Genomic DNA, 26136 nt, shown 5'->3' with positions numbered 1-26136 from the left:
GCCGTTTCAAAGCGACACCCCGTCGTTTTAGAGAATTCGGCCCCTGGAAACCACTTCAGCAGACGCTTCCCAATATGTTTAAGGGGGGACATGGCTCTTACTACTATTTCTCTAGTCTTGCTGCCTTTTTTCCCACTGATTTCAAAGATGGCATTATTTTTTTAGTAAGTCAATTAGTTCCCAAGATAATTAGAGATAATCATTTTTTGAGGAACAATAGACAAAACAGTGTTAGTCACAAAACTGTAATCTTAACATTTTCGAACACTATGAACCCCAGTGAATGCAATAAGAGAAACGGTTTTTTGATGCACCACGTGGAACTAATTTTACAGCTCATTAAACTGTGGTGTTTGAAATGGGCACTCGAAATGTTTTCTTGCCACTGGTGCCACCAAAGTTTAATGAGCTGTAAAATTAGTTCCAAGCAGTGCATTAAAAAACAGATTCTCTTATTGCATTCACCAGTGTTCATAGTGCTGGAAAATGTAAAGATTAGTTTTATGACCAACGCTGTTTTGTCTATTGTTCCTCAAAAAATGATTAATTATCTCTAATTATCCCGGGAACTAACTGACCAACTGAAAAAATAATGCCATACTTGAAATCAGTGGGAAAAAAGCAGCAAGACTGACAAGTTTCACAGAGTTTACTTAAAATTAAACAACTGTTTAAGAGCAGTGTCCCCCCCGCCTTAAGGTGTTAAAAGCCAAGGCTAACCCACAATACTGTTGTGTGGCTGGCTGCCGCAACTGTAACAAGGCGAAAGAGACGAACCGTGTGGATAAATTCTTTGATTCCCAGGAAAGGCGCACGAACATTGAAAGATGGCAAGCGTAGATTACTGCGGTTCAAAGGGACAAGTGAGCCAGCACATTTTTGTTTGTATTTATGCACTTTCAGTTTACATTTCCGCTCTTCTGAATGCGTGCTAGTGTTTTAAAATTAATCCGAGTCCCCCCACCCCCTCCGTTTTCTTACAGAACGCATGCTGGCAATGAGTGGTTTCCACTATGACAAATAAATATGGGAGCCACCCCCACTCGCATCAGTCTCACTTATTGTATGACAGGGCAACTACATTTCGTTTACCAGAGTCTGCAGGGTCATAAAAAAATGGAGATGTAGCAGAAATGAGGCGTGGAACACCGGCACCGTGGAGTCCTGAGTCCCATCAAGCTGCTTTGTTGTTCCCACCGCACGGTCACCATAGCCCACAGTTGCACTCCAAGGAAGTCAATCTCCGCGATGAACGTTGAGAACAAAAGTTAATTCAAAGACAAGCAAAATGAAAAAGCAGCACTGTCAGTGCACCCTTTTATTGGCATGTGCCTTTTCAGTGCGTCTTTCAATTGAGGCTTCTGATTATTTCAAGGGTCAGAAATAACATATTAACCATAATCAGTCATGCTTCTGTAATGCTTCCTGCAAGTCTCAGTATTTCTGCAGTCTATAAAATCTGGATATCCAAAGTGCGAACGCGTGAAGGAAGTAGAAACAAAAGAAAACTACCTTGCCTTAACTTGCCTTGCCTTGCTGACAAAACGACGGCAGCCGACGACCGCCCAACAACACATTTATTTCAGCTCGTGAAATCACCAAGGCACTCGGCCAGTCAAGCGGCGCGTAGCAGACAACAAGACGAACGCCGGCAAAAATTAACTCAGTAGGTACTTTACCTATAAACCGAACTTGCTGAATGTGTGCGAAAGTGTATGGTTTCATAAGTCAAAAGAAAATTTCACCCGGACCTCATCTCAGCACAAGAAATGCAGCATGCCCGCACCAATTAAAGCATGCATGAGGGCGGCAGCAGCTCCAACATGCACCCACACACGGGAGACTGCAAAGTGCAGGCAACTACAGAGGGAAGGGCACAAGGACGATGCAAACTTGCTACAGTGGAACCCCGATAATGCGACTTCCAAGGGAACATGCGAAAGTGTCGTATGGTCAGGGTATGGTAAGCTGCCCACGACCAACTTTGCCAAGGGTAAGGCTGGCGATGGTGCAGAAGTCGAACTAGATCCCTCGCCAAGACAGGTAGATACAAGGCCTAAAAGTGCAGCCTCCACTGGAGATTGTTGGTCGTGATGCTGCCCTAGTAGACGGTCTCACGCGGCATGTGGGATAAGGACGGTATTTAGCGCATTCTCGTGCAATTTGCAAATGCCTAACTGAAATTTCAGGCTTCTAAAGTGAACGCCTATTTCGTGCCCCCCTTCCGCTCGCGATGTCTCTGCTACCCCGCAAACCCTGCGCCTCGTGTGCGAGGGATACGCTGGAAAGGCTGACGTGGCCAGGCAAATTGAGAGGGGAAAAGGTGAGAGTGTGAAAACGCCAAGGCCGCAACAACTGACAAAGCATAGTGGCAAGGGAAGGGGAAGTGAAGTGAACGATAGTTTGAGGCAGTGATGGGAGAAAGGGTGGGAAAGAAAGGAACTAAGCGACAATTGCCGTGGTGTATTGCATACGTGTTTTCACATTCATCGGCTTGATGGTAGCTGCAAATTGGCGGTCCACCAGCCACCAGGCCTTTGACTTCTCACGGTTGGCGCGTTGGCACTCGGCTGCCGCATTGAGCTGTTGGAGGTTAAGCTCCTGCCTGCCAGTACCCACCTGCTTGCTGGAGTCTGTTCAAGTTGTTGGGCCTGCCACGGACTGTTTACTTTTGCACATCAAGCAGTGTCAAACAGGGGTTAAGAAATAAGGGTCGAGACGAGATGGCGAAGAGGCGTCAAAAAAACGGGAAAAATGCCAGTTGACCGTGCCACTGTCCGTCGTATGAAGCGGTCTGCGTGCACCTGAACGTGGCATAATCGGGGTTTTTAATGCAGTGTTTCCATGGGGAGATTGCCGGAACTGCGGTGATCCACCGTAAAAAGCGGGTCGTTGTAAGGGGGATGCATAACCGGGATCCTGCTGTACTATTATTGCACAAAAGCTCGTGTATAAGTACAGATCAAGACATCGCCACTGCGCACTGCACCACTGTGCAGTGGCATTTTGGACTGCACTGAGAACAGAAAGCTAATATAAAACTTCACAGAATCACACACCAGCTTCCGTGGTCGATCAAGTCTTCCCTAGTGAAAATGCCCCAGTTTGCTTGAAATCACGCCTTTTTTTAGGCATAGTACAAGCTCTAGGGCGCTTCGGTAAGTCCGCTTCACCACAACAAACCAAAATGACCAACTCACTGACTGATGGAAAATTCATCAATTAAAATGCTGGGCACATGGTTCGACTCAAAAGCACAAAGCACTGAAAAACATCATACTCATACAGCATATTGCCTGAGCGTAGACAGTGTTTTTGAGCCTAATCGTAGACCCAGTCACTGCTGAACTTGTGCTAGTGGATTGGTAATGGTAGCATATCATGAAATGGCAGGTCAACCCCAGTGGTGAATTAGTTACATTATACTACATAAAGGGCTCTGAATTTCATTTCAAATTTAAATCTTGTAAATGGCGAGGTGGAAGGTGTCGACACAATTAAAAATTAAACAAACTAGTGGCCAGGACAGAAAATGTACATCATCTGCATCAGTTTTTGAGATAACGAGCAGTCATTAACCCTTTCCCGTCCAGAACTTTTACCCACTTTCCGGCTGTTCCGGCCGCAACTATTTTGCCAGTTTCTTGTGCCGCGAAGAAAAACACCTACTGTGAAAGAAAAACTCAGAATATTTATTTTTTCTCTTGTATTCTGCTTGCAACTACTTTACCAATATTTGAGCAGTGTGTGAAACCGGTCGAAGCATTCTCCTGGGTGCAGGCCAGGGTTGTTACTGCAGGTCTTGCAGAAAGACACAGTTTCCCTCCTGCCTCCGTTTGTTTTTCTATCGCCACAATGTTTTTCTATCGCCACAAACAGCACAGTCCTTGCTGCTTCAGCCTGGAAGCTTGTAGATGAAATGGCTCATTCCATCTAGCCTTTCCTCACACTCCATTTGTGCAGATGGGCCCTGCTTTTTGGCTGGATGAGGTGGCGGCAGTACTGCAGGCTTCGCTGCTCTTTCTCGCCATGATTCTGCAGCTGTGTGCACTTCCAAATAGAACTATTGACAATGGAAACCTCTAGCTGCAGGAAAAAAAGCTTCGGCCACCATTTCATTGTCTTTCAACAAAATGCGTAGCTCACAGAGATCTGCATGGTGCGGTCTCCACCACCGTCGTGGTCTTTGTGACTCACTTCTGTAAAATCATTGTCATCACTGACCGATGGAGGCACGCAATTCTCTTCCTCACTGAAGTCATCATCGCTTTTGCTAAGTGCACCACCTCAGAACACACACGGTGAGAAAGCGCCCATGCTTCTCAGTGAAGTACTTGCACATGAAAATGCTCTGGGATACAGAAGGTCCATGCTGAACATTGTGCTGCACCCTAGTGCAAAAAGAAGAAAACCTAAACAAACAAAGTTCACTTATCCCTCAAGAGATGGCACATCATGTATACCAAAATTCGGGCACATCGTGGTGAGAAAGACTGCAAAATTTAACCTTGAACATCCAAGTCAGGTGTACCTCAACAGCAGACCGCTACAGGCGCGTTGTGTTTGAAAAGGCCTGACAACGGACTGCGAAGGGTTAAGTGAACCCATATGGTGTACCTCTCTGTTAGTAGGAGGCAGCAACAACAATATTTGCTACTATAACTTTTGCAAGAACGAAAAAATTAGAAGGGTTTAGCTCACAGCAATGTGCAAAGTGTAGAATCCTAGCTTTCTTGGTTGATATCGCACTGTCTTGCCAACCAGTTCTCTTGCGTAACTGTCAGCATGTGCCTTCCACTTGCTTAGGTAACGCGTGTATTGATTTTCCTTGAGCAAGCAAGAAAAATGCGACAACCCCCTTAAATTTTTGCAGATGGTGAACAACATTGATCTCGTTGCTGAAGCTATCAGCATTAGTCACAAGACTGCACATGCCCAACAGGGAACTGGCCAAATAGCTGAGGATGGTTGCAAATTTATATCAGAAGCAACCTTCCACTACGCTGGCTATGAAATCACATGTAGCCCACAAGGAATTAGTGAAACAGCTAAAAATAGCTGAAAACATTCAGTGCTTGTTTACATCCTTCTGCACAATGCCAAAAAAGGTCTGCCAAAAAGAAAACCGAAGTAGCCCCTTGTAAAGGGCCTCGCATGCTCCCCAAGATGTCTTGTGGACCCCTTTGCCTCCCCCACAACTGAGTACTGCTTCACTCAATGCAATTACCTTCAACACTGGCTCTGTTTGTAGACAAAAGTGTTAAAAGACAGCACTCGCAAGAGATCACACACTATCAGAGTAATTGGTGTAATCAGAGTCTTGGTGTAATCATGAGTGCAGAGTATGTTGAACGGTATTTGCAAAGCCAATTGTTTCCTTTGCTGCCGACTTTGACAAAGGCAAGTCCCCATGTGTGAGAGAGGGGGGGGGGTCTTTATGAAACACCAAAAGCCTGGCATCTCGTAGAAACATCTTCCCAGCCACCACCAAAGGTCCCATACAAATTCCTGTATGGGAGCCAAAACGCTGTCTTAAAATGGGTAGCCTTGTCGCTTTCTCCCCACCAAGCGGAATCTGTCTGGGAAATGCAAAAAATTCAAATTATGGTTCCGAATCGTACACCTAGTCTATGTGGCACGCCGTAGCAGAGGGCTCCGGATTAATTTTCATCACCTGGGGATATTTAATGTGCTCCGAAATCTTGACACACAGTTGTTTTCATTTCCCGCCCCCACTGGAAAAGTGGCCACCGCAGCCAGGGTCGAACCCGTGTCCTCGGGCTCAGCAGCACGACACCTTAGCCACTGAGCCAATGCAGCAGGCAGGAAACGCAAAGGGGAAGCCCACAGCTTTAATGGGACTCCACTTATATATGTACACGCCTACGGGGAAGGGGGCCTCTGGCCACAAGAGCAGCCTCTACGGAGGCGCTCACTATCGGTACAGGTAGTCGGCCTGAATGTTGGCGGCCAGCTCGGGTTCCCACTTGTCGCCATTGTTGAGCAGCTTCTCCTTGTTGTATAACAGCTCTTCATGCGTTTCCGTGCTGTACTCAAAATTGGGGCCCTGTTGGGAGTAATAAAACAAAAAAAATTTTAGAGCCCTTCCACTTTGTGCAGAAGGATGACCAGTGAATTTGGGCACAGCCAGAGGAATGCACAAATCAAAATGGTTGATTGATTGGTTGATTGATTGATTGATTGATTGGCTTTAATGAGAAAGAGGCAAGAAGCCCTGGCGGGGAAAAGAAAATAAGGGGTGGGGGTGCGGAGAGAGCTTACATATTACTGAAAGGTGATAGTATTCAGTTCTTGTGTAGTGCTCTTCAGTAAAAAAAACACATTGAAGGGCAGTAATTTGTAATTTGTGATTCGGCATACTTCTGAGATAGTTAGCTGAATGAAACGTGGAATGACTAGAGTTTTATTCAAGCAGACAAACATAGGGCAGCCCCTTTCCCTCCCGTAAAAGCTAATGTATTGACAGCTGCCGGGAATTTTGTAACGTTTACAACTTCACTGCAAACTAACTATGACAATAAAAATGAAACCTGTAGTAATTATACAGTCGCCTTAACAGCGAATTTCAGTATGATTTTTCCCAAGATTTTTTTCCAAGACATGTACATTAGGTTGAGGGATACACAGTTCATAGTTCATCTACAAGCTCTGGAGATGAAAATCCCTATTCTAAGCGGCTCTGTCAACGGATGCAGATTTGGTTGGAACGAGCCATATACACCTCCGCAGTAAACCAGACAACACTTTCAAACTGCACTTGGTTGGGAGTTCTAACCAAATTCACAGTCATATAGTAATCTCTTACACACCCACTGCTGTTATAGTAAAAGTGTGATGACAGCACTGCACACATCAGCAACTACAGTTTACGCGATTTCCAAGTTTTGTGAGAAAGGAGCCCCCTCCCTCAGAAAATGAGTTCTGGGTAGGCACAACAACATCACAAGCACGACATCACGTGGCTCGAGAATGTTAAGGACTCACTAAAGGAAGAAAACAGGTTAGTTGTTTATCATGGGTGCCAGCCTGTTGGCACAGTAATTACTGCCATGACGCACATGAGCGCATACCATATTTTCCCGCATATAACCTGTACCAAAAACGCAAAGATTTCACGGGTGAAGTACAGGTGCAGATCATATGCGAGGTATTTCCTCTGGTGCAGCTTCGCCGCAATGCACGTTGGGCCGTGATGCCCCTACAGAAGTAATAGTGACTAAGCCACTGTTATCCTATTGACAGTGCTTGTTTTGCACACACAGCTCAACAATAAACTAACCTGAAAAAATGTATGCGGCAAGGCATCTAGTTACGTAGTCAGCTAGGTAGGTTCTTTTGCATAAACAAATGTGTAATGTTGCTTGAGTAGTAGCTTTGGTTCATCCTTTTATGTACTATAAGATATGCGGGCAACACGCGGGGATGTATTTTTTTTTATTCGTTGACGGAAAGTGGGGGTGCGGGTTATACGCGCGAAAATACGGTATGCACCCGGGCTGGCGCGACAGAAAGCCTCATCACCGACTGACCCCTGACCCCCCCACCCCCTCCTGAGGAATACATTTCTTGAAAACTGGCTGTGAAGCAGGAGATGATGACTAGAAGGTGTGTCAAAGTCACCCTTTCCGGGTATAGAGAAGCATGACTTGTTCTGTTTTCGCCATGGCGCTAGTGGACACCGCCTGCTTGCCCCCTTGCTTTCTGAGGCAATCTTGCGGTATCAATGTTCAGCAGATATGGCAGACACTCTCAGAGCAGGAAACTTGCCACTGTACTACTGAGCGTGGAAATGAAGTTGCCTGTTGATTTGGTCGTTCGTGGTTCTGGAACATATTACTGGCAGAATTTAAAGTAGATATCCAGCCCAAAGGAAGGAGCAATGTTTGCTTAATGAGTACTTAACTGCTGCTTAACAAAGGGGAGATTGGCTGAGATGGACCTGAGCTTAATGCAAGCCCTGCCTGAACAAGGAGCAGCTGACAGAGGACGAGATAACGGTCACTCTGGCCATTCGTAACTATCTCGTAAAGATGTAAAAAGTGTAAGTAAGCCATTACATAACAGAAAAAAAAAGGACTCAGCTCTTTTTGATTTTCACTTCGGTCGAGAATGATTTTTTTTTTTTTTGTAAGACTGCTTCATGGATTCCATGCGAAAAAGGTAAATATGCAAGAATGTTGGGCACCCACGGTGATTTTTCTTTTCGACCCACACCACACTGTTGCGTCCAATCATTTCACAATCTCTGCACTGCCCTTCCTATATAAGGCTGCTTCAAATTTGACTCATACAGTAAGCTCGCAGAGGCCTCTGTATTAATTAATACACATGCCACACATGCACGAAAACTTACATTACTAAAAAAATCACATTAGAAACGCAAAGGCACTAAATGTGTACGACATGATGGTGATAATGTCCAAAAAGAGAAATGTACTCATACTTTAGAAGCTTTTAACGTAGAGACAAATGTCCTAGAAGGGTTAACAATGTTTTTGTGAAAGGAAACATTATGCTCAATAGTGTTTTTTTTTAGGCAGTGGCTATTTTGCCGGCAGCCGGCAGATTAGCCTGGGAGAAAAGTTGCCGGCAGTTCCTTCCCATTGGCTGGCCCAGACCACGTGATTATTCTGCCGGCACTTTTCCGCGGGGGCTATTTTGCCGGCTGCCGGTACATTTCAGCGCGGGCTATTTTGCCGGCTGCAGGCACAATTCCGCACGGGCTATTTTGCCGGCTGCCGGTAGATTAGCCTGGGAGAAAATTTGCCGGCAATTCCCCGGCAATGCTGCCTCTGGGTGCCAATGCTCCGGCAGCCGGAGATGTCAACTTTAACGTTGGTGACAAGTTTTCGAGCTTTGCCGAGGTACTGAATTACGTTAAGCTATAGAAAGAACGAGTCGGCAAGATTGCAGCGGGCATGTCGAACTTTGACACACCTGACTCCGTCACGTGTAATTGGTGCTTGCTTTGGTACCACTTGTCGTGTGTGCGTCTCAGCAAGCAGCCGAGAGCTAAGTTTCGCAGTGTATTTGTGAGTTGCTGTTTTTAATCTGTCTGATTGCGTTTAGTATATGAACGCAAAATCAGATGTTTTTGGACGTCTGCCTGCTTTGCATAATTCCATGCAGAAATATTGTTTTTACTGAAGTTCGTGTTTAAAATTTCATCATTGAAATAAACAATGGCGAATTCTAGCCATGCAATCTTGGTTTTTTGACTGATCATTTCTTTATTGTGCGACTTTGCTTGAGATTCTGCAAAGGAAACACCAAGGAACGTTCACTGTCGGTAATCATGGTCCAAGTTCGCGGCGGGCTGAGTCAAAGTTGGACATGACCGCTGCAATCTTGCCGACTCGTTCTTTCTATAGCTTCACGTAATTCAGTACCTCGGCAAAGCTCGAAAACTTGTCACCAACGTTAAAGTTGACATCTCCGGCTGCCGGAGCATTGGCGCCGAGAGGCAGCATTGCGGGGGAATTGCCGGCAACTTTTCTCCCGGGCTAATCTGCCGGCAGCTGGCAAAATAGCCAGCGCGGAAATGTGCCGGCAGGCGGCAAAATAGCCCCTGCGAAAAAGTGCCGGCAGAATAATCACGTGGTCTGGGCCAGCCAATGGGAAGAAACTGCCGGCAACTTTTCTCCCAGGCTAATCTGCCGGCTGCCGGCAAAATAGCCACTGCCTTTTTTTTAATGGTGTGAGTCATATCTAAAAGTGTCTTCAGCAGCTGCATTGCTTGCCAGCATTAGCCAAATTTGAAACGTTCAGAACGATGAGTAACATTACGTTCTGCCTTTTGCCGCTGTTTTAGTGAACTTTGTCTTCTTCAGAACTTCGCCACCAAGAGTAGACAAAAAATTGTCTTATTTTGAAGTTCGGCCATGTTTCCACGTCAACACTCTGCTGCTGAGAGTTTCATTGGTTCATTATGCCCATCACGTTCGAGAGTAGGCAGATTTAAGGCACTCGTGAAGGTGAATGAGTTGTGCGGAACTAATTGAACCAAACACGACATTGAGCAAATGGCATTATATTTTTGCGTGGAGCAGCGAATTAATGGCATTAAAACTTTTAAGGCATTAAGCACTTCTTAATAATACTTTTCGTGTACGTGTGGCACAGGCAAAAGAGCATTGCTTTTGGCTAGAGTTACTGCATTCAACCAAACAGCAGCAACTACATCTACAACAGTGGTCTGAATGGCAGACCGGCACCGGTCAATCATATAGATGGAAGGTTGGACTGGATGGACTAGAAATTTCTGAGCGACTGCAGATGGAATGAGTACAGGACTCGACAATGTGCGAAAATCACTTGAAGGAAAGGACTCATAAGACATAGATGAGAAACCCAACAAAGAAACGAAAATGTGTGACGTGAGTCTGGAGCAAACTGGCGTGAGAGAACATGACTAGGAAAAGTGCCTGTCAAACAATGGCGTTGTTTACAACCTGCCTCCCCACAAATCCATCTTTTTTTTCCTTCTTCTGAAACTAAATTTCTTTAGTGCAAGATGAGCAATGCTGTAGACTGTACTATTGGTGAGTCACATACTGAGGTTCCTACTACAACCTACCGAAGTGGTTCTGATCAACCAGATTCAGGGGAAATCCCCAAGGTGGAGTAAGTTTCTATGAAGGAAAGTTTGACATCCACTTTAGTGCAGCCAAGCATCCACCTCAATGCAGTCGAATCCTGGACAAGGACAAATTTTTCTCAACTGCAAAGTTTTTGAGAAAGCTGTACAGCTTTCCTTAGTAGCCGTACGGCTGTATTGACGTGGATGTCAAACTTTCCTTCGTAGAAGTGGTTCTGGCATCATAATCGGCAGCCAATGTGACTCTGCCAACGCGCAATGTTCACAGCCCTTCCATAGAAAAAGAAAAGGAAATAGGGCAAAGTCTTTTATAGAGGATTCACGGGCAAGTTTAGACAGGGTAATTATTGTAAGTAAGCTGGTGTTTCGGTCATTAGGCTAAAGCTTTTTGTGTTTTCTAGGCCGTATTACGCTCTACTGAAATGCACAATTTTTTCACCTTTGCCTATACGCTGCACTAGCCAAGATGAAGGAACTAAGTTCGTAGTTCATTGGAAGTTTACACTAACTAACGAACCATTTCTGTTTCAAAACATACTATTAGTTTTGTCAGAGACTGCAATTTCAAACTGCTTTTGTTACCGTGCCCGACACAAAGATCACGAACTCCAGGCTAATCTTCATGTCTTCCAGCAAAACCTGCAGTGTGGGGCTACAAGTTACCTTCTGCCTCTCGCAATCTGAAAACACAAGAGATTTATTGCACAAGCACTATTTTTGCTTTGTCTCTACAAGACGCTAAATTCTCATAAGCAAGTTCTGCGGGGACACACTGGCTGTTCACTTTTCCTTTTCATTGATTAATTATAACATTTAATCCGCTGACACAAAGCAGGCGATGATGCTTGCCGTAGTGAAGGGCTCCCAACAAGTTTTGACCCCTGGGGATCCTTAACATGCACTGAAATTTCAAACACACTAGCGATTTCACTTTTCGCCTCCATCAGAAAAACGGCCACAGCGGCTGGGAATTGAACCCGTGTTGTTTGGGCTCAGCAGCACAACGCTTTAGCCACTGAGCCACCGTAGCAGGTCCCACTTTTCCTTTTACTAATGGTAGTAAGTCATACAGTCTAGTCCACTTATAACAATATCTAAGTCCCAAGGAAAACCCATCGTTATAAATGATAATTATTATAAGCAGGTTGCGCACGAAAAAAAAAGCAAAACAGAGATCAAAACATTTCATTCGCACGCGAGCAAGGTCGTATTACTATGTATTTGCAAAAAATATACCATAGCCAGTGGGCTTTGTTTGCTTCACACGAAGCTGGCACACATGTTTTTTCAAGAGCATTATAGGTGGCACGTGAACACTTGGGTGAGTTGGTGATGCATGTTGAATCACAGCGCAAATGACAAGACACAGGACGATAGCAAGAGGACACACGAAGCGCTGACTTACAACTGGGTTTTATTTCCTCCAACGACGCCAAACATGAACGAAACTGAAGAAAACCAAACATGAAAAACGCATGAAAAAACTGGCATGAGAAAACAGAGCCAACCCCACAGCTAACCATTACTGGCACGTGTCCTGCTAAGATAGTCTATCTCCTTCTTGGTGAGTGCAATTGAGGCTACACTGATGCAATTATCACCCAGGCGTTCAATCTCAGCGGCCTCTATAATTTCCCGAGTTAGCGTGTTCAAGTTTTTACCGATAACGCAACAATTTCCAAACAGCAACTCACAGCCACATGTGTCGCCGTGGGTATCAAGATGACCAATCGCGTCATTTTTAACGTTATCATGGTGCTCACGCAGGCGGTCTTCGAGGCATCTTCCGGTTTGACCAGTATACCTCTTTCCACAATTTTGACCGATATACCTCTTTCCACAATTTAAAGGCAGGTCGCAAATGACACCTTCAACACAATCCACGAAGAGCTTTCTGTGCTTTATCTGACAGGAGGACTTTTCCCTCCCCGAACCGTGGTTCATGCTGCAGAGGGCCGACAGTTTCTTTGGGGCCGAAAAGCACATTTGTATGCCCGCTCTGTTGGCTATCCTTTTTAAAGTTGTGCGGCACGCCATGAAAATATGGGATCGCAGCCACTTTCCCCTTAGGCCTTTGTTGTTGGTCTTGTGGTTGCGGGCCCCACAACTCCTGCTTCTTGGCCTCATACATACCTTCCACAACTGAGTTTAGCACGTGCCCAAAGTATCTCGAACCTGAAAGGCATGTCTGCGCTCTGCAGCTGGCTTCAGCATTGTGACTACAAGATTTTGCAAGACCATTTGTAAAACAGAGTCAGACAATGCCCTTCTTCAACAATTTTGAATGTGCTGACGAAAAAGGCAACAGCGCTTTTGACCCTCTCGGCTCGCATGCCCAGCAGACATGACCATCGGAAAAAAACACTGCACTCATGATTGCACTCACGAAGAAGGAGATGGACTGTCGTAACAGGACACGTGCCGATAATGGTTAACTGTGGGGTTGGCTCTGTTTTTCATGCCAGTTTTTTCACGTGTTTCTCATGTTTTGTTTTCTTCAGTTTCGTTTATAGTCAGCATCGTTGGAGAAAATAAAATCCAGTTGTAAGTCAGCGCTTCGTGTGTCCTCTTGCTATCGTCCTGTGTCTTGTCGTTTGCGCTGTAGTTCAACATCTACAGGTTCTTCACCTAGCTGAGCGAAATGACTTTTGCAGAAACGAAGTCCCTGAGGGGCTGTATCATGTGTTGGGCCCAAGGAGGTTGTATAGAACTTCTGGAGTGGAGATGGTGCTCGAAAACTGACGCTGACGGCCGCCATCTTGCCGTGGGTAGAAAACTCGTTCCGCGGTAGCAGACGCATTGCATTCGTCGCATAATGTACTTGTTTTTGCGGCGGGTTACGTTATATTTTTGCTTCCGTTCTTTTTTTGTTTTCTTTTGTTTTGTTTTGCAAGTTGATTCTCTCATGCGGCTACCTTCAAGCGCACCGAGCTTTTCTTGCGTGCGTTCATTTCGCCGCATGTGGTTTCGGTTATGCTCCCCTCTCCGTGTTTCTACTTAAGCGCTTCGCAAGTCGCCCGTGCGTGCGCCGGGGGCGCACACATCTGGTAATTATTTACATTCTTGGGCGCTAACAACTAAAATAAACAGTAGACACAATGACATTTTTTTTTTCTGCCCCATGTGTCATTCTTCCGAGGTCTCTCTTGCCAAAGAGCAGAACTCGTGTTCGTTCGATCCTCGTTCACGGATGGATGCTCCAAAGGTGTAGAAAGCAGAAATGGTCTGCTCGTGCGTCGCGTTCGGCTGCGCTAATCGCGCGAAGAAGGCGTCGGGGATCACCTTTCATCTGTAAGTACTGAGGGTATCTGTTTGTTTTGGGTTTCGAGGGCATTACTAGTATTATAACGTTATGAGTGCACATTTGCCCGCCGTTTGTGCATGATGTAAATGAAAAATTTGCCGTAGCACCTGCCGTCCGCTTACTGAGCATACCGTACGCGCTTGTTTACGCAGATATGCGAATGTTTTCGCTCGTAGTTGTGGTGGTCCTGTAGTCGCTTGGCTGCGCGAAATCACATGTTTGTAACTATGTGGGGCGCAAATTGTTTTTCCGCACTAATTTAAATGCAGAGTATTGCTAAGACAGTTACCGTCAAGGCACTCTTGTTTAATACATTTCCTTTACATCCGGCCGTACGTGAATACACTGACGTTTCTCGTTAGCGCTGTTTCGTAGAAGTCTTTGATGCACCGCAATGCTCTCCCGCGTTCTTCGTCCGCGTGATTTTGTTATCAATAGCACACTGCTCGCGTCCGAACTTGCGCGGTCAACGAGGTTGTGAATGTGATTGAGTAACCTCCTGCGAGTAGTTTTCTTATCAATAGCACGCTACTATCGTGCCAACGTGCGCGGTTAATGTAGTCGGGCATCCAATTAAGTAACCATCTGGATTTGAAAAATAAAGTCAATGGGAGTCCCATGCCTTCTGTAAAGTGCACGCGGAATAAAAAAAAAACCTGCTTTAATGGGCTTCAGGGTGTGCCAAATCCATTTCGCAAAATACGATTGAAAAGCTGGAAATAGACCCGCCGCGTTGGCTCAGTGGCTAATGCACTGTGCTGCTCATCCCTAGAACGCGGGTTCGATTCCCTGCCGCGGCAGCCGCTTTTCTGGGGAAGGCGAAAAGCGAAAACTACTGTGTGAACGAGATTTCGGTGCACGTTAAAGATTCCCCAGGTGGTCAAAATTAATCCGGAGCCCTCCACTACGGCGCGCCTCATCGCCTGCTGCGTTGCGTCAGCGTGTTAAACCCCACAATGAATCAATCAATCAACCAATCAATCAATCAAAAGCTCGTGCTTAATTTGGTCTTCGGCAAGGGCAAAAGTGGGCATGTTGTTTAAACCAGAAAACGTGCATTTGCACTACATATAAAGATTGCAATATCCTGATGGATATGATTCTTGCAGTACTGCTTAAAAACCATTCGAACCGCTACTGCATTATTATTTATTAATCATTAATGAATAAGCATTCATTAATCCTAGCCACGCCGCTAAAAGAAACAAGCGTCAAATAATCGCGCTTTCGCGTGTCCCGCACTTCCAGCGTGAAATCACGGCTAATAGTAACCTTATAACGCGGAATCTCTTGCCATGGCGCGCAACATGAGGTAATTTTAATGTTAAGGGGGCGGTCTATAGCCTTAGATATACCGAATAAACGTTTATTGAAATAAAATCAGGGGTGGTGCCTTTAGCATAGCGCTGCGCGTATTCCCGCATCGACAGCTCTGTTGACCACCGTAAGATATACACAGGCGAACTCACTGCTTGAACCATATCTTACGTCAAAACCTTACGCGTAAGGCAAAATTCAGTCTGCCCTCAAATATCGTAATCGATATACTACCGTATTTATTCGAAAATAGGTCGAGCACGAATATAGGTCGACCCCCTAAAAATTGAAGTCGCCGAAAAAAAAAATAATATATTCGACTATAGGTCGACCCATACTTTTAAGAAAAAACTTGAGGAAACTTTTTAAAACTCCCATTTATTTACAACGCGGTCACCTCACTGGTCGGAGCCACACACTGCGTCGTCGTCGGAACTTGCGCCGCATGCGCCGCAGTTCATTACCCACCCCCGCCCCCGACTGGCTTTGAAGGCTGAACGGCCAATCCCGCCTTACAGCGCTAACTGTTGAGCTTTGGTCTGAATATCTTCGCAGGACCTTTCGCACGCTCCTCTTCCACGTGCAGCCGGAGTTTTTTCTCGAGAGCATCGTGCCTCCCAATTGTAGGGCCACGAAACGCACGACGCAGTGCCATACAAGCAAAAAGTTCGTCCCGCTGTTTCCGCCATCCCCTGATCAGCTTTTCATTAACGACTAACTCTCGCTGAGCGGCGCAGTTGTTCAAGTTCTCAGCAAACAGGATCACCCGCCGCTTAAAGTCCGACGTGACATCGCGAAATGCGCACGAGAAAAACGTGTGCAGAAATCACAACGAAGCAAACACAAAGAAAGCGCATGAAACGGAGAACGGGAGATAGTAGAGACAGCGAGCGAAGCACGCAACGCTGTTCCGTTCACGAGGTGGCTACGCTAGGTGGCGAAAGTCACCTATACCCCCACCCAGAGTAACTCTGCCCCCACCTCGCGCTAGCCGCTACCGCGGCTCCGAAGACACCAAGCCAAGCCAATCTGGCTCTCTAGCCAGTACGTCAGCTCGCTCATGTCCGGTTCGGCCGCAGGTAATGCGCGATAGCCGGCAGTGACTGTGGGTGGTTTTCTTACGCTGATTGTTTTGTTATTTTCTTTTTTATTTTCTTGCCTGTCTTTGTTCTAGATGCTCCGCGCTGCCGCCTCAAATTGAGGAGCTCCGGGCGCGACGGAGAAACGGATCGCTCGGTGCGCTCGCCATTTTTGATCACGACTATAGGTCGAGGTTCTTCGGTCACGATTATAGGTCGACCCTCAATTTTTAAGCACATTTTCGGGAAAAAAAGGTCGACCTATATTCGAATAAATACGGTAGCTTACCATCGTTTTCTCCCTTGTAAAGCCAAAAAAACGCGACCGCACTTCAGCGTCCCTGCCAGCGCAGCGTCTTTTCTACCCACGGCAATATGGCCGCCGACCGGTTCGCCCGGCTTCACCTCCCCGCGTTGCCCGCTATGGGCGGCCTCCACTCCAGAAGTTTTATACAACCTCCTTGGTTGGGCCTCCTCTGAAGACCCTACCTGAGTAGGCTGCGCAACCGCATCATCAGAGTTTCACTGTCAGCGCTGTCCACACTACGCATACGCGCAATGATCGCCTGTTATGTGAGGCACTCGTACGTTTCCAAAACATTGTACCTGACATCCCTTCCGCAGAAAAATGGAGAAGAGGCACCCAGTCGAATGCAAGACGGTGTGCATGTGACACAACAGGCAAACGTGAGAAACGCGGGTGAGCAGCACCGGCACCAGCAGCGCGAGTTTGCAAGCGGGCGTGAGGGTGATGCCAAAGCGTCGGTGCTGGGAGGGGGGTTCGGAAAAAAAAACTGCTTTTTTTCACCTCTCGCTTCCTCGTAAGCGGTGCAGTCGACTCATTTTCTGAGGGGTGGAAGGGATGCGAGGCGCATGGCGGCTTGCGGCGCATGCTATCGGCACAAAGAGCCAGCAGGAACTCGAATTTTCGGTGCACTCTGTAACCGGATTCAATCGTTATATCCGATTTCGCGGCACTGGAGCATTGTAATAAGGAGTTTATTTTACCATAGAACACATACAAAAGTGGACGGTGCCATAGTTGCTCATCGTTATATTCGATATGCCGTTATACACGGTAATGTTATAAGCGGACTCGACTGTATTTCATTATTTGGAAGTGCTTCCCAAACGCTCTCCAGCCCACATTAAATCTTTGCCCACTGTCTTCCCTGTTGCCTGTGTTTAACTTGGTTATTGTCCAAGATAACTGCCCTCATTTGGTATATTGTAACCAGGGTTCTCCCCAGAGTGGGCAGCGGTTGAAATGCCACCCACTGCTCCGCTTAACCGCCCACTGCCTTTGGCAGGCCGCCCACCACTCCGACTGACCAGTTGGAAACGTGCGCCTGAAGAAATAAAAATGGCTACAACGTGAAAGCCTGTGGCCGCACCTCCCACTACCTGATCACGCGAAAAGGAGTCTGAGAGAGTGGCTTTGAAGTCTCAGTTTGCCAGCTGCATGCAAATCTTCGAGTCAATGCCTGCGCTTGATGCTTTCTTTTTTTGTTGTTCAAGAGCTTCCACTTTTCACCCCGCTTTTCACCACTTTTCACCAATTTTTGTAATGAAAATTTTAATTCTTAAATTTTCTGCCCCCTTTCCCCCCCCCCCCCCCTCTTCTTACTATGTCTACCTCTTGAAAATTCCTGGGGAGAACCCTAATTATAACCTATGCTAACGGGCAGCTTTGCAGTTTGTGTGATTGACATACCTTCTTTTCTATCTTTAGCCTAAGCTTTTCCCGGACAAATTGTGAATAATTTATTTACGGGTCAGCCCCCCTTACGCAACGAGCAAACAAAAACCTGCATTCGTGAGCTCAGTAGTTGCCATTCCCACCACTACCAACAAAAGTAGTCAACAATTCATGTCGCCAAAGAATTCATCGATTGATAGATTGTAGGGTTTAACACGCCGACGCAATGCAGGCGATGAGGCGCACCATAGTGGAGGGCTCCGGATTTAATTTTGACCACCTGGACATCTTTAACGTGCTTTTTGCCTCCATCAGAAAAGCGGTTGCCGCGGCCGGGAATCAAACCCGTGTCTTTGTGCTCAGCAGCACAATGCCATAGCCACTGACTGAGCCACCCAGCGGGTTCCAAAGAATTCAAACGCAGCAAGGCCTCAATACAAGAAAATATATATACACAGTTAAACCTTAATGTAACGAAGCCCATAAAGTTCGTAATTTACTTCGTTACATTGAAATTTCACTACATTGAAATTCGTGGTTATAATGAAGTGTTCATCGCGTGAAGCATTTCCCGCAAACGAAAACGTGGCGCGCATACACGGCTGGCGCACTGTTTCTGTTTCTGTCGGAGCTTATTAATCGTCTACGCGGGCATCAGCGTGAACCGCATGGAGCGTTTTCTTCCCGCAAAAGTGCGTCCCGCAAGCCACAGGCGCGCCGACGCAGCCTTATGCAGCCGCGGAGACCACCTGCACGATGCGGGTAGCTCCCGCGACCGCTTCTAACCACCGCGAAGGATATTTGATGGGCGCTTTCGTAAGCGGCGTGTATGACGTTTTACGGCGAAAACTTCACCCACATTATCCACTTTTTTTCTCGCATGCCCCTATTGTTTGCCCCTCGAGTTGCGTTTCTGCGAGCGGTTAGAAGCGGTCGCTGGAGCTACAAGCATCGCGTGGATGGTGTTCGCGGCTGCGTCACCGCGCCTGTGGCTTGCGGGGTGCGCTTTTGCGGGGAGAAAACGCTCCATGCCATTCACGCTGATGCCCGCGTAGACGATTAAGCTCCGACAGAAACAGAAACAGTGCGCCAGCCGTGTATGCGCGCCACACAGTTTTTTGGCAAGAAGCTCGCTGACGGACTCTGTGGCTTGCTGCATCCACGGCACTGAGCAGCTCGTGTCACCGTTCGCATTTTATTGAGACCCCGTTTCGGCGCTTGCGTTCCCCAAAGTCTGATGATTGATTGATTGTAGGGTTTAACGCACCGACGCAACGCAGGCGATGAGGCGCGCTGTAGTGGAGGGCTCCGGATTAATTTTGACCACCTGGGGATCTTTAACGTGGGCCGAAATCTCGTACACACGGGCGTTTTTGCTTTTCGCCTCCATCAGAAAAGCGGCCGCCGCGGCCGGGAATCGAACCCGCGACCTCGTGCTCAGCAGCGCAACGCCTTAGCCACTGAGCCACCGCGGCGGGTTCCCCAAAGTCTACTTCTACAACTAAAGTTTCGTGCCTAGTTCTCCAAGAAACTTCGTTACGTTGAAATTTTGACAAACAGGACTTCGTTACACACAGAGGGTGAAATACATGGTGTGCATACACTTGAAGTTACAAAAAATTCCGTGGTTCGTTACATTGAGGGTTTTGTTACACTGAAGTTCGTTACGTCGAGGTTTAACTCTATTGATGAATTCAGATGACACTGCAATATTCGGCCATAGATGGCTGCCACATCACGACGATGACAGCAGAGCGTGCCTGTACCCACCTCGACAATGGCGTCCACGGGGCAGGCCTCCTGGCAGAATCCGCAGTAGATGCACTTGGTCATGTCAATGTCATAGCGGGTGGTGCGCCGGCTACCGTCCGCACGCTCCTCCGCCTCAATGGTGATGGCCTTGAAAGGGGCAAGGAGGGAGACACGGACACACAATGACACTCAGACAGTTGTTCCACACAACTAGGCCTTACTCAACTATTCGGGGCAAAGCACCTTAGGGGGCTCGGGCTGTCCGTGTCTCATGTCGTCATCATCCTTCGTCGTCGTATTCTCACGTGTTCACAGAACTAAAACACTGGGACACTCGTTTTTCAACGCCTCGCGCTAGAACGTAACGCGTACTAAAAGAACACACCGGGACACTCGTTTTACAACGCCTCGCACTAGAACGCTTCAACTCCGTGGGCAAAAACGCGTACTAAGAGAACACACCAGGTTACTAGTTTCTTGTTCGCACTTTCCTGCTTGCTTCTATGTCGCTCCGTACTCGCTTTAACTTTAAAATTTGCAGTTCTCCGTTTTGAATAGCACTACTCTTTTGTATTCGTATTTGTGATGCCGCTTATACCAGCGCGTGCCATGGGGCAAGAGATTATACTTACGATCTTCGAGTACCTTATACACTGCCTGCTTCACCCCTCCCCAGGTTCCACGTTAGTAGAGATGGCCCTTTTTTTATTTTTTTTTAGCTTGATAAGCCTTTTAAGCGGCAAATATTTAGACGAAGGACATAAAGGACAAAGACATGCGAAACTAGTGCACATCTCTGTCAAATTTTGGAGCTTGAAAGTCTTATCATGGAATGCCAACTAGCTCATACCCGCACATTGTTACATTATACTTGAGCTTGCCTCTGAGAACTGCTCTGTGCATGTGACGACGAAATCGAATGCCATAGAGCTATTGGTTTAAAAACTGCTTCCCACTGTTGTGCACTGCTAATATCCTGTGAGCAACTGTACCTTCCTCAAACAACTGCTGGCCCTGATTTAAGAAAATACAAAGGGTAGTAACAGAGAGGGTCAACTGACACCAGCCCATGACTAGAGCATTGCCTGCTGAGGCAGTTTCCTGTCTCCTATTCAACTACCGCACAATCATATTGCGACCAAAGGGCACAAGAGATCTATGGGTATCCACCAAAGGGACAGTGCATGCACCAGTGAACCGTCTGTATCCTTACATAACGAAATAATTATACAGTATAGACCACTTACAACTTAATCACTTATCGTGCGGGACCGGATAGAACATGGATTTTTGTGACTACCAGTTTGCCTCCCATAGAACTCAATGCATAAGCATACCGCTTAAAACGCGGTTAACCCAAGCAACAAACTGCTGATAGTGTGGTTTTTTAGCGGGTCCTCTGATCGACTGGCGCAGCTGGGGCACTGTTTTAGGGTCACGAGAAAGAAAAAAGAAGGCAAAATAAGCCAGTCCAAGCAACCTACTGCTCTGTAACTTTCACATAGAAAAGAAAAAAAAAAAGGCACCCTTTCATTCACTTGTTCGGTTTGCACTCACATGATAACCACGACCCTTGCTTGACGCACTTCGGAAGATAGCATAATTTTATAATCCTCTTAGCAGCCAATCGTCAGTTTTTGGATGGCGTCAATAAAACAAGAGTTAAAGCTGTTTTACCTAAACATACCCGATCCTTGGGGCAGCAGGTGGAATTCTGTGACGTTTACACTTTCCCTGCAAACTAACTAATTACGACAAACAAATGAAATTCGGCCTAATGATAGGGCTGCCCTCTCAATTTCAGTATGACTCTTTCAAGATGTAAACATTAGATTGCGAGCTGCAGAGAATTCACCAGAAAGTTGGCTTTGCCGACAAATTTGTCGACACACTTTCCAACGACACATGCACTTTCGGTGAAAACCTAGCCTATACCAGCTCTGCCGTATAAGCTGCCAAGCGTGCTCAGAGCGGTCCTAGTGGCTGGAAATTGCACCTGTGCAGGGCAGATGGCCTCGCAGAGCTTGCAGGCGATGCAGCGCTCCTCGCCCGACGGGTAGCGGCGCAGCGCATGCTCCCCCCGGAACCGCGGGCTCAGGGGGCCCTTCTCGAACGGGTAGTTGATGGTGGCCGGCTCCTTGAACAGGGTGCCCGTCGTCACTGCCAGCCCTGCATCGTGGTGCGCAAAAAGGTTAACCAAACAGGGCTCAAATATTGCGGGAAACTGAATTGACTCTACTTCTGGTCAATGAGTCAATGTGGGCTAGTTAGTTGGAGCGATTAAACATGGCAAAAACAGTGCAGCTAGAGACAGGACGCAAAGGAAGGAAGACACAGGAATAGCGCTGGACATCAACAGGATAAGCTTTACCACACACCAAAAAAAAAGTATACATAGACAGCGCATCTACGAATATGAATGAAATAATCAGGAAAATGTTTCGTGATGTAGTCAAGTGGTTCTCTTTTTACACATGTGGCAAGTGCGCATTGAGATAATCATTTCTCTTTTTGACATTACCATAGATGCCATGAAGCGTGGTGTCACAGTTAACGCACTCCAAGCAATTCCCGGCTGGCCTGGTCTTTAAAACAGCGCAAAACTTGAATTTTCTCGAAAAAAAAGGAACGCAGTGTGAGACGCACAAGGAAGCGGTGGCGGCAGTGGTTAGCCAAGTGGCCCCCCCACCACGAGCGCTTGAATGTCCAGAACTTGATGTCCAGCTTGAGCGCTTGTTGATGTGCAGCACTAGACCTGTGTCTTTCCACCTTTGCGTCCGGTCTTTAGCTGTGCTCTTTTCACTTTTTCTATTTCCGGACTTGCGTATGTGTGATTGTGTGCCAGCTTCGTTATTTTTTTATAATTATTATTTTTTTTTGACCAGCCACGGTGCACAGTTGCCAAAGCAGTGTACTGCTACCACAAACAATCACCAACGCCACAAAGAAAATTCTTGTAAAGGTTATGAGCTCTCCACCTCATTGTAGCTGAAATTTACAGGGATTGTCATGCAATATCTGTTTGACAGCAATAAATTTAACTCTTTCGGGACCGCTCCATAGGCCATCGATCACATATGATCGATGGTTTTGCGAGCCTGCAGAATACAAATTTTCGCTCGATGGAACACCTAGCGACATCTAGGAGATAGTTTGAAAACTGGAGTTTTCTCTTTTGTGAAGTTTCTTTTTTTATCGCCAGGCGGCAACGCATCAGATATTTTATTCTGACGGGCAGTGGTTTCGAATGTAAACAAACATGGCGTCATACTCGCGCGAGCGCGATAAGAAATCCGCCTCGTCTCGTCTCGCATATCTTCACCTTCTACTGTGGATTTTAACGATGAGAGTGGCAGTGAAGAGTCGGAATGCAGCTTTAGAGATCGGATTTCAGCTCGAGTGAGGATTCGGGTGTCGATCAGCCTGGAACATCAAATCGCGCTCAAAGGTGGGTGTTGGTTTCAGTTTCAATTGGCTCTGGAGTAGGTATGTGTGCTCGAAATATGTTCTGGCTGGCTTATACTTGTTCGCTAGGGTGTTAACTACCTATGGTGGTGATCTCCTGCCACCAGCACAGAAACGGATCAAGTTTTCGCCGAGTCGAGAGCCCGGCATGTACCTGGGCGACGACGTAGCCATGGCCGTAGAGCCAAAGAGATCACCCACAAGACAAAAAACCAGTTACACCTAGCCGCATCAAACTTTCATGATGAACAAACAAAGCATTGTGTTAGATTTTGTATATCCTGAAATAATTTTATTCCTTTTAAATATTTTTATATTTACGCTTTTTTCTATCTTTTTCTGTAGTTTTTTTACGAAGTTCTTACTTTCAGATTTTTTCATGGTTCTACCGTCAGTGTTGAAGTAAAACTTGGTATTTGTATGTCAAAGAACATATAATTAGCTGCATTTTGGTATATGCTAAGGCAGGATGGTGCCTTTGCTTTGTGTAATAAAAAATTTGTACCGAGACCTCCCTTTTTCATCACTTTTTCCGGCGGTCCCGAAAGAGTTAAAGGGGCACTGGCACAAGCTTGCAGAACTCTCATCAGTGAATGTATGTGCCATTTAATAAACCGTGCTTGGTTTGTTTGCAATGCGTTAAGAAAAAACTAAAAAGTTAGAAAGAGAGCAAAAAAAAAAAGGCCATCTATTTTTTCTACAACAGCTTTGAATGCACATCAATTAGGGAACTTACCACTTCAACAAATATACCAACACTAACAGACAAAAACCGTTTACGCAGACTAAAATTTTTATATCAACTAATAAGTAACCATACAAGACAAACCTTACAGAACTCCTTGCATTTTTGTCTAGATATGCAACTCGACAAAGGCATGAGCTCACAATAACGCCCTATGTAACCGGCAACAACTGCTTTAAATATTTATTCTTTCTGCGAACTAAAAACGATTCCAACAATTTAACACCGAAGTTTTGCAGTCATCCTTAGCATTATTTTCTTCTAACCTCAACAACAGGGCATAAATTTCGTCTGTCAACAAAGCTGTGCAGCCCCGTATATGCCAGAATGCAAGTGCTTCGTTCTGCTTTGGGTTGTTTAGTGAATACTTTTGCGTTTTGATACACTGGCTTTCTTCATTTGTTGCTTGTATAAAATGTTCTTGTTTGCCTCGTAACCCACACTGCACAAATTTCTAAACAGGGATTGCAGTACTCATAAATAAATAGATAAATAATGCCACACTGGTCCGCAATGTCCTTTGATTACTTCAACATAGAATATCTTTATTTCGACCCATTTTTCGTAAACGCCAACACTTTGTTTCATTTTGCAGAGCTTACACAAGCGAAACCTTATTGCAACCTGTAAAATTTTCTTCTGCAGATTTACAAGCTCGCAATCAGAGCCAACGCCAGAAAATTGGTGAGAAAAATGGTGCAAGAGAAGCAGCGACATTGAACTTTTTTTGCCAGGGAATGCATGCAAACTGACCGAACCTTTTTAGAGCATCGTCTCAATATTGTAGATGTTATGTGGCAAGGTACAAGGGGGATTGAAAGAAATGCAAACAATGGAGTGCACAGACTCTGATGCATGCTGCACGCAGACTGCATGCCCTGATGCAGTCAGTAAACAGCACGCATGCGCACTTCTTCGAGAGCGTTTGAGAGTGTGGCCTACATTTATGGGGAATGCTTAATCAAGAAGCGACGCCAGTCGTTTATTCTGAGGTGCCTTTTCATGCTGCGTCGCCACTGAGCAGGGTGATCGTTGAAGGGCATCATGCTAGCTGCAACTAGCGTCAATAAATAAAGGCTTATTTAGTGGCGTAGCGTAGCTTATTTAGTGACGCTAGCTACAACCAACCTGCTGTGCGCTTGGCTCTCGAACGTAGTACATAACAGGATGCTCAGTGGCGACAGAACATAAAAAGACACCTCAAAATAAATGACCGGCGTCGATTTTTTATCAAACATTTCCCCTAAAGGTAGGCTACACTATCAAACGCTCTAAAAGCACTACGCATGCGCGCAGTTCACTGACAGTGCAGCCAGACAATGCGGCATGCTTCAGAGGTGCTTTGCTGTTCGTATTTCAATCAATCCCCCCCCGTACTAGGCAATGTTTATAACTCACTTCGACGTTTCCCTGTGGTACATGACCAAAACGGAACTGCGCATTCATTCGGGACTCACCCCTAAGCAACTCAGTAATAAATACAGTTTGCGATGCCGTATCCACCATCTCCTTCATGGTCGTGCCAGGCTCGGGAGGATGAACTTGCTTGTAGCATAGCCGGGTGGCCGTGGTTGACAGCGGCCTTGCACACCTCCACACGGCGCCAGACACTGTTTTTTGTAAGAAATAACATGAGTGAACACGATTTATAGTACTGGCGACATACACGCTGACATTTTCTTTCTTAATTTAGATGTTGTTAACAATGAAAAGGAGCAGATATCCTACCGGGAAATAGATCAACTATACACATTTCACGTCCAGGCAAGGACCGAGTGCACGACCGTAAAACTGGCACTATGTTTGGAATCAACAGCAGAAAGCACAGGGCGTTCGGCAAGGTCGTTTAAGCATCGGGTTAGCCGTAAGTGGAAATCATAAGACTAGATTAGAGGAAAATGTGGAAATTCTACAAGTATCTTAGTCGACACTTTTATTTTATGCGTATGATGAGCTATATTTCCAGACGAAGAGAGAAATGCAAAAAATCTTATACCGAGAGAAACTTTGCGGCTGCAGAGAGACGCCATGTTGGATCGCAAAAGCATTGTCGGCATTGTCGATGTTGCTTGGGCTGTTCCCTCTTTCCAGCCTTTCCTTTTCAGCTAATATTTATTCAACAATGTTACATTTTTGTTTGTAAATTTTGTAATGAAC

The 26136-nt window shown here is 46.1% G+C and overlaps 1 protein-coding gene across 1 annotated transcript; it reads right to left on the bottom strand.

Annotated features, from left to right (window-relative positions):
- Nucleotides 1-5836: 5836 nt before the first annotated feature.
- Nd-23 (NADH dehydrogenase (ubiquinone) 23 kDa subunit) lies at nt 5837-26110 on the bottom strand. The gene is made up of 5 exons (XM_077677931.1): nt 25976-26110; nt 25437-25589; nt 21766-21938; nt 19788-19916; nt 5837-6067 (listed from the first exon to the last, which is right to left on the bottom strand). Exons 1-5 carry the CDS (start codon nt 26034-26036, stop codon nt 5936-5938), a joined length of 648 nt encoding a protein of 215 aa, XP_077534057.1. The 5' UTR covers nt 26037-26110; the 3' UTR covers nt 5837-5935.
- Between the last annotated feature and the right edge of the window lie 26 nt (nt 26111-26136).

Source organism: Haemaphysalis longicornis, unplaced genomic scaffold, assembly GCF_048455015.1.
Source record: "Haemaphysalis longicornis isolate Haplotype H1 unplaced genomic scaffold, Haemaphysalis longicornis Haplotype H1 scaffold_7, whole genome shotgun sequence".
NCBI lineage: Eukaryota > Metazoa > Arthropoda > Arachnida > Ixodida > Ixodidae > Haemaphysalis > Haemaphysalis longicornis.
Note: the sequence above shows the minus strand (reverse complement) of the source record. Positions and strands in the feature narration are given on the sequence as shown.

What these genes read in the sequence shown, in the direction of transcription:
- Nd-23 (XM_077677931.1), bottom strand. Translation starts at nt 26,036, where the DNA reads ATGCCGACAATGCTTTTGCGATCCAACATGGCGTCTCTCTGCAGCCGC. An exon ending in CAGCCGCAAAGTTTCTCTCG is followed by an intron (nt 25,590 to 25,975) that starts GTATAAGATTTT and finishes TACAAAAAACAG; the next exon opens with TGTCTGGCGCCGTGTGGAGG. An exon ending in TATTACTGAGTTGCTTAGGG is followed by an intron (nt 21,939 to 25,436) that starts GTGAGTCCCGAA and finishes ACCACGATGCAG; the next exon opens with GGCTGGCAGTGACGACGGGC.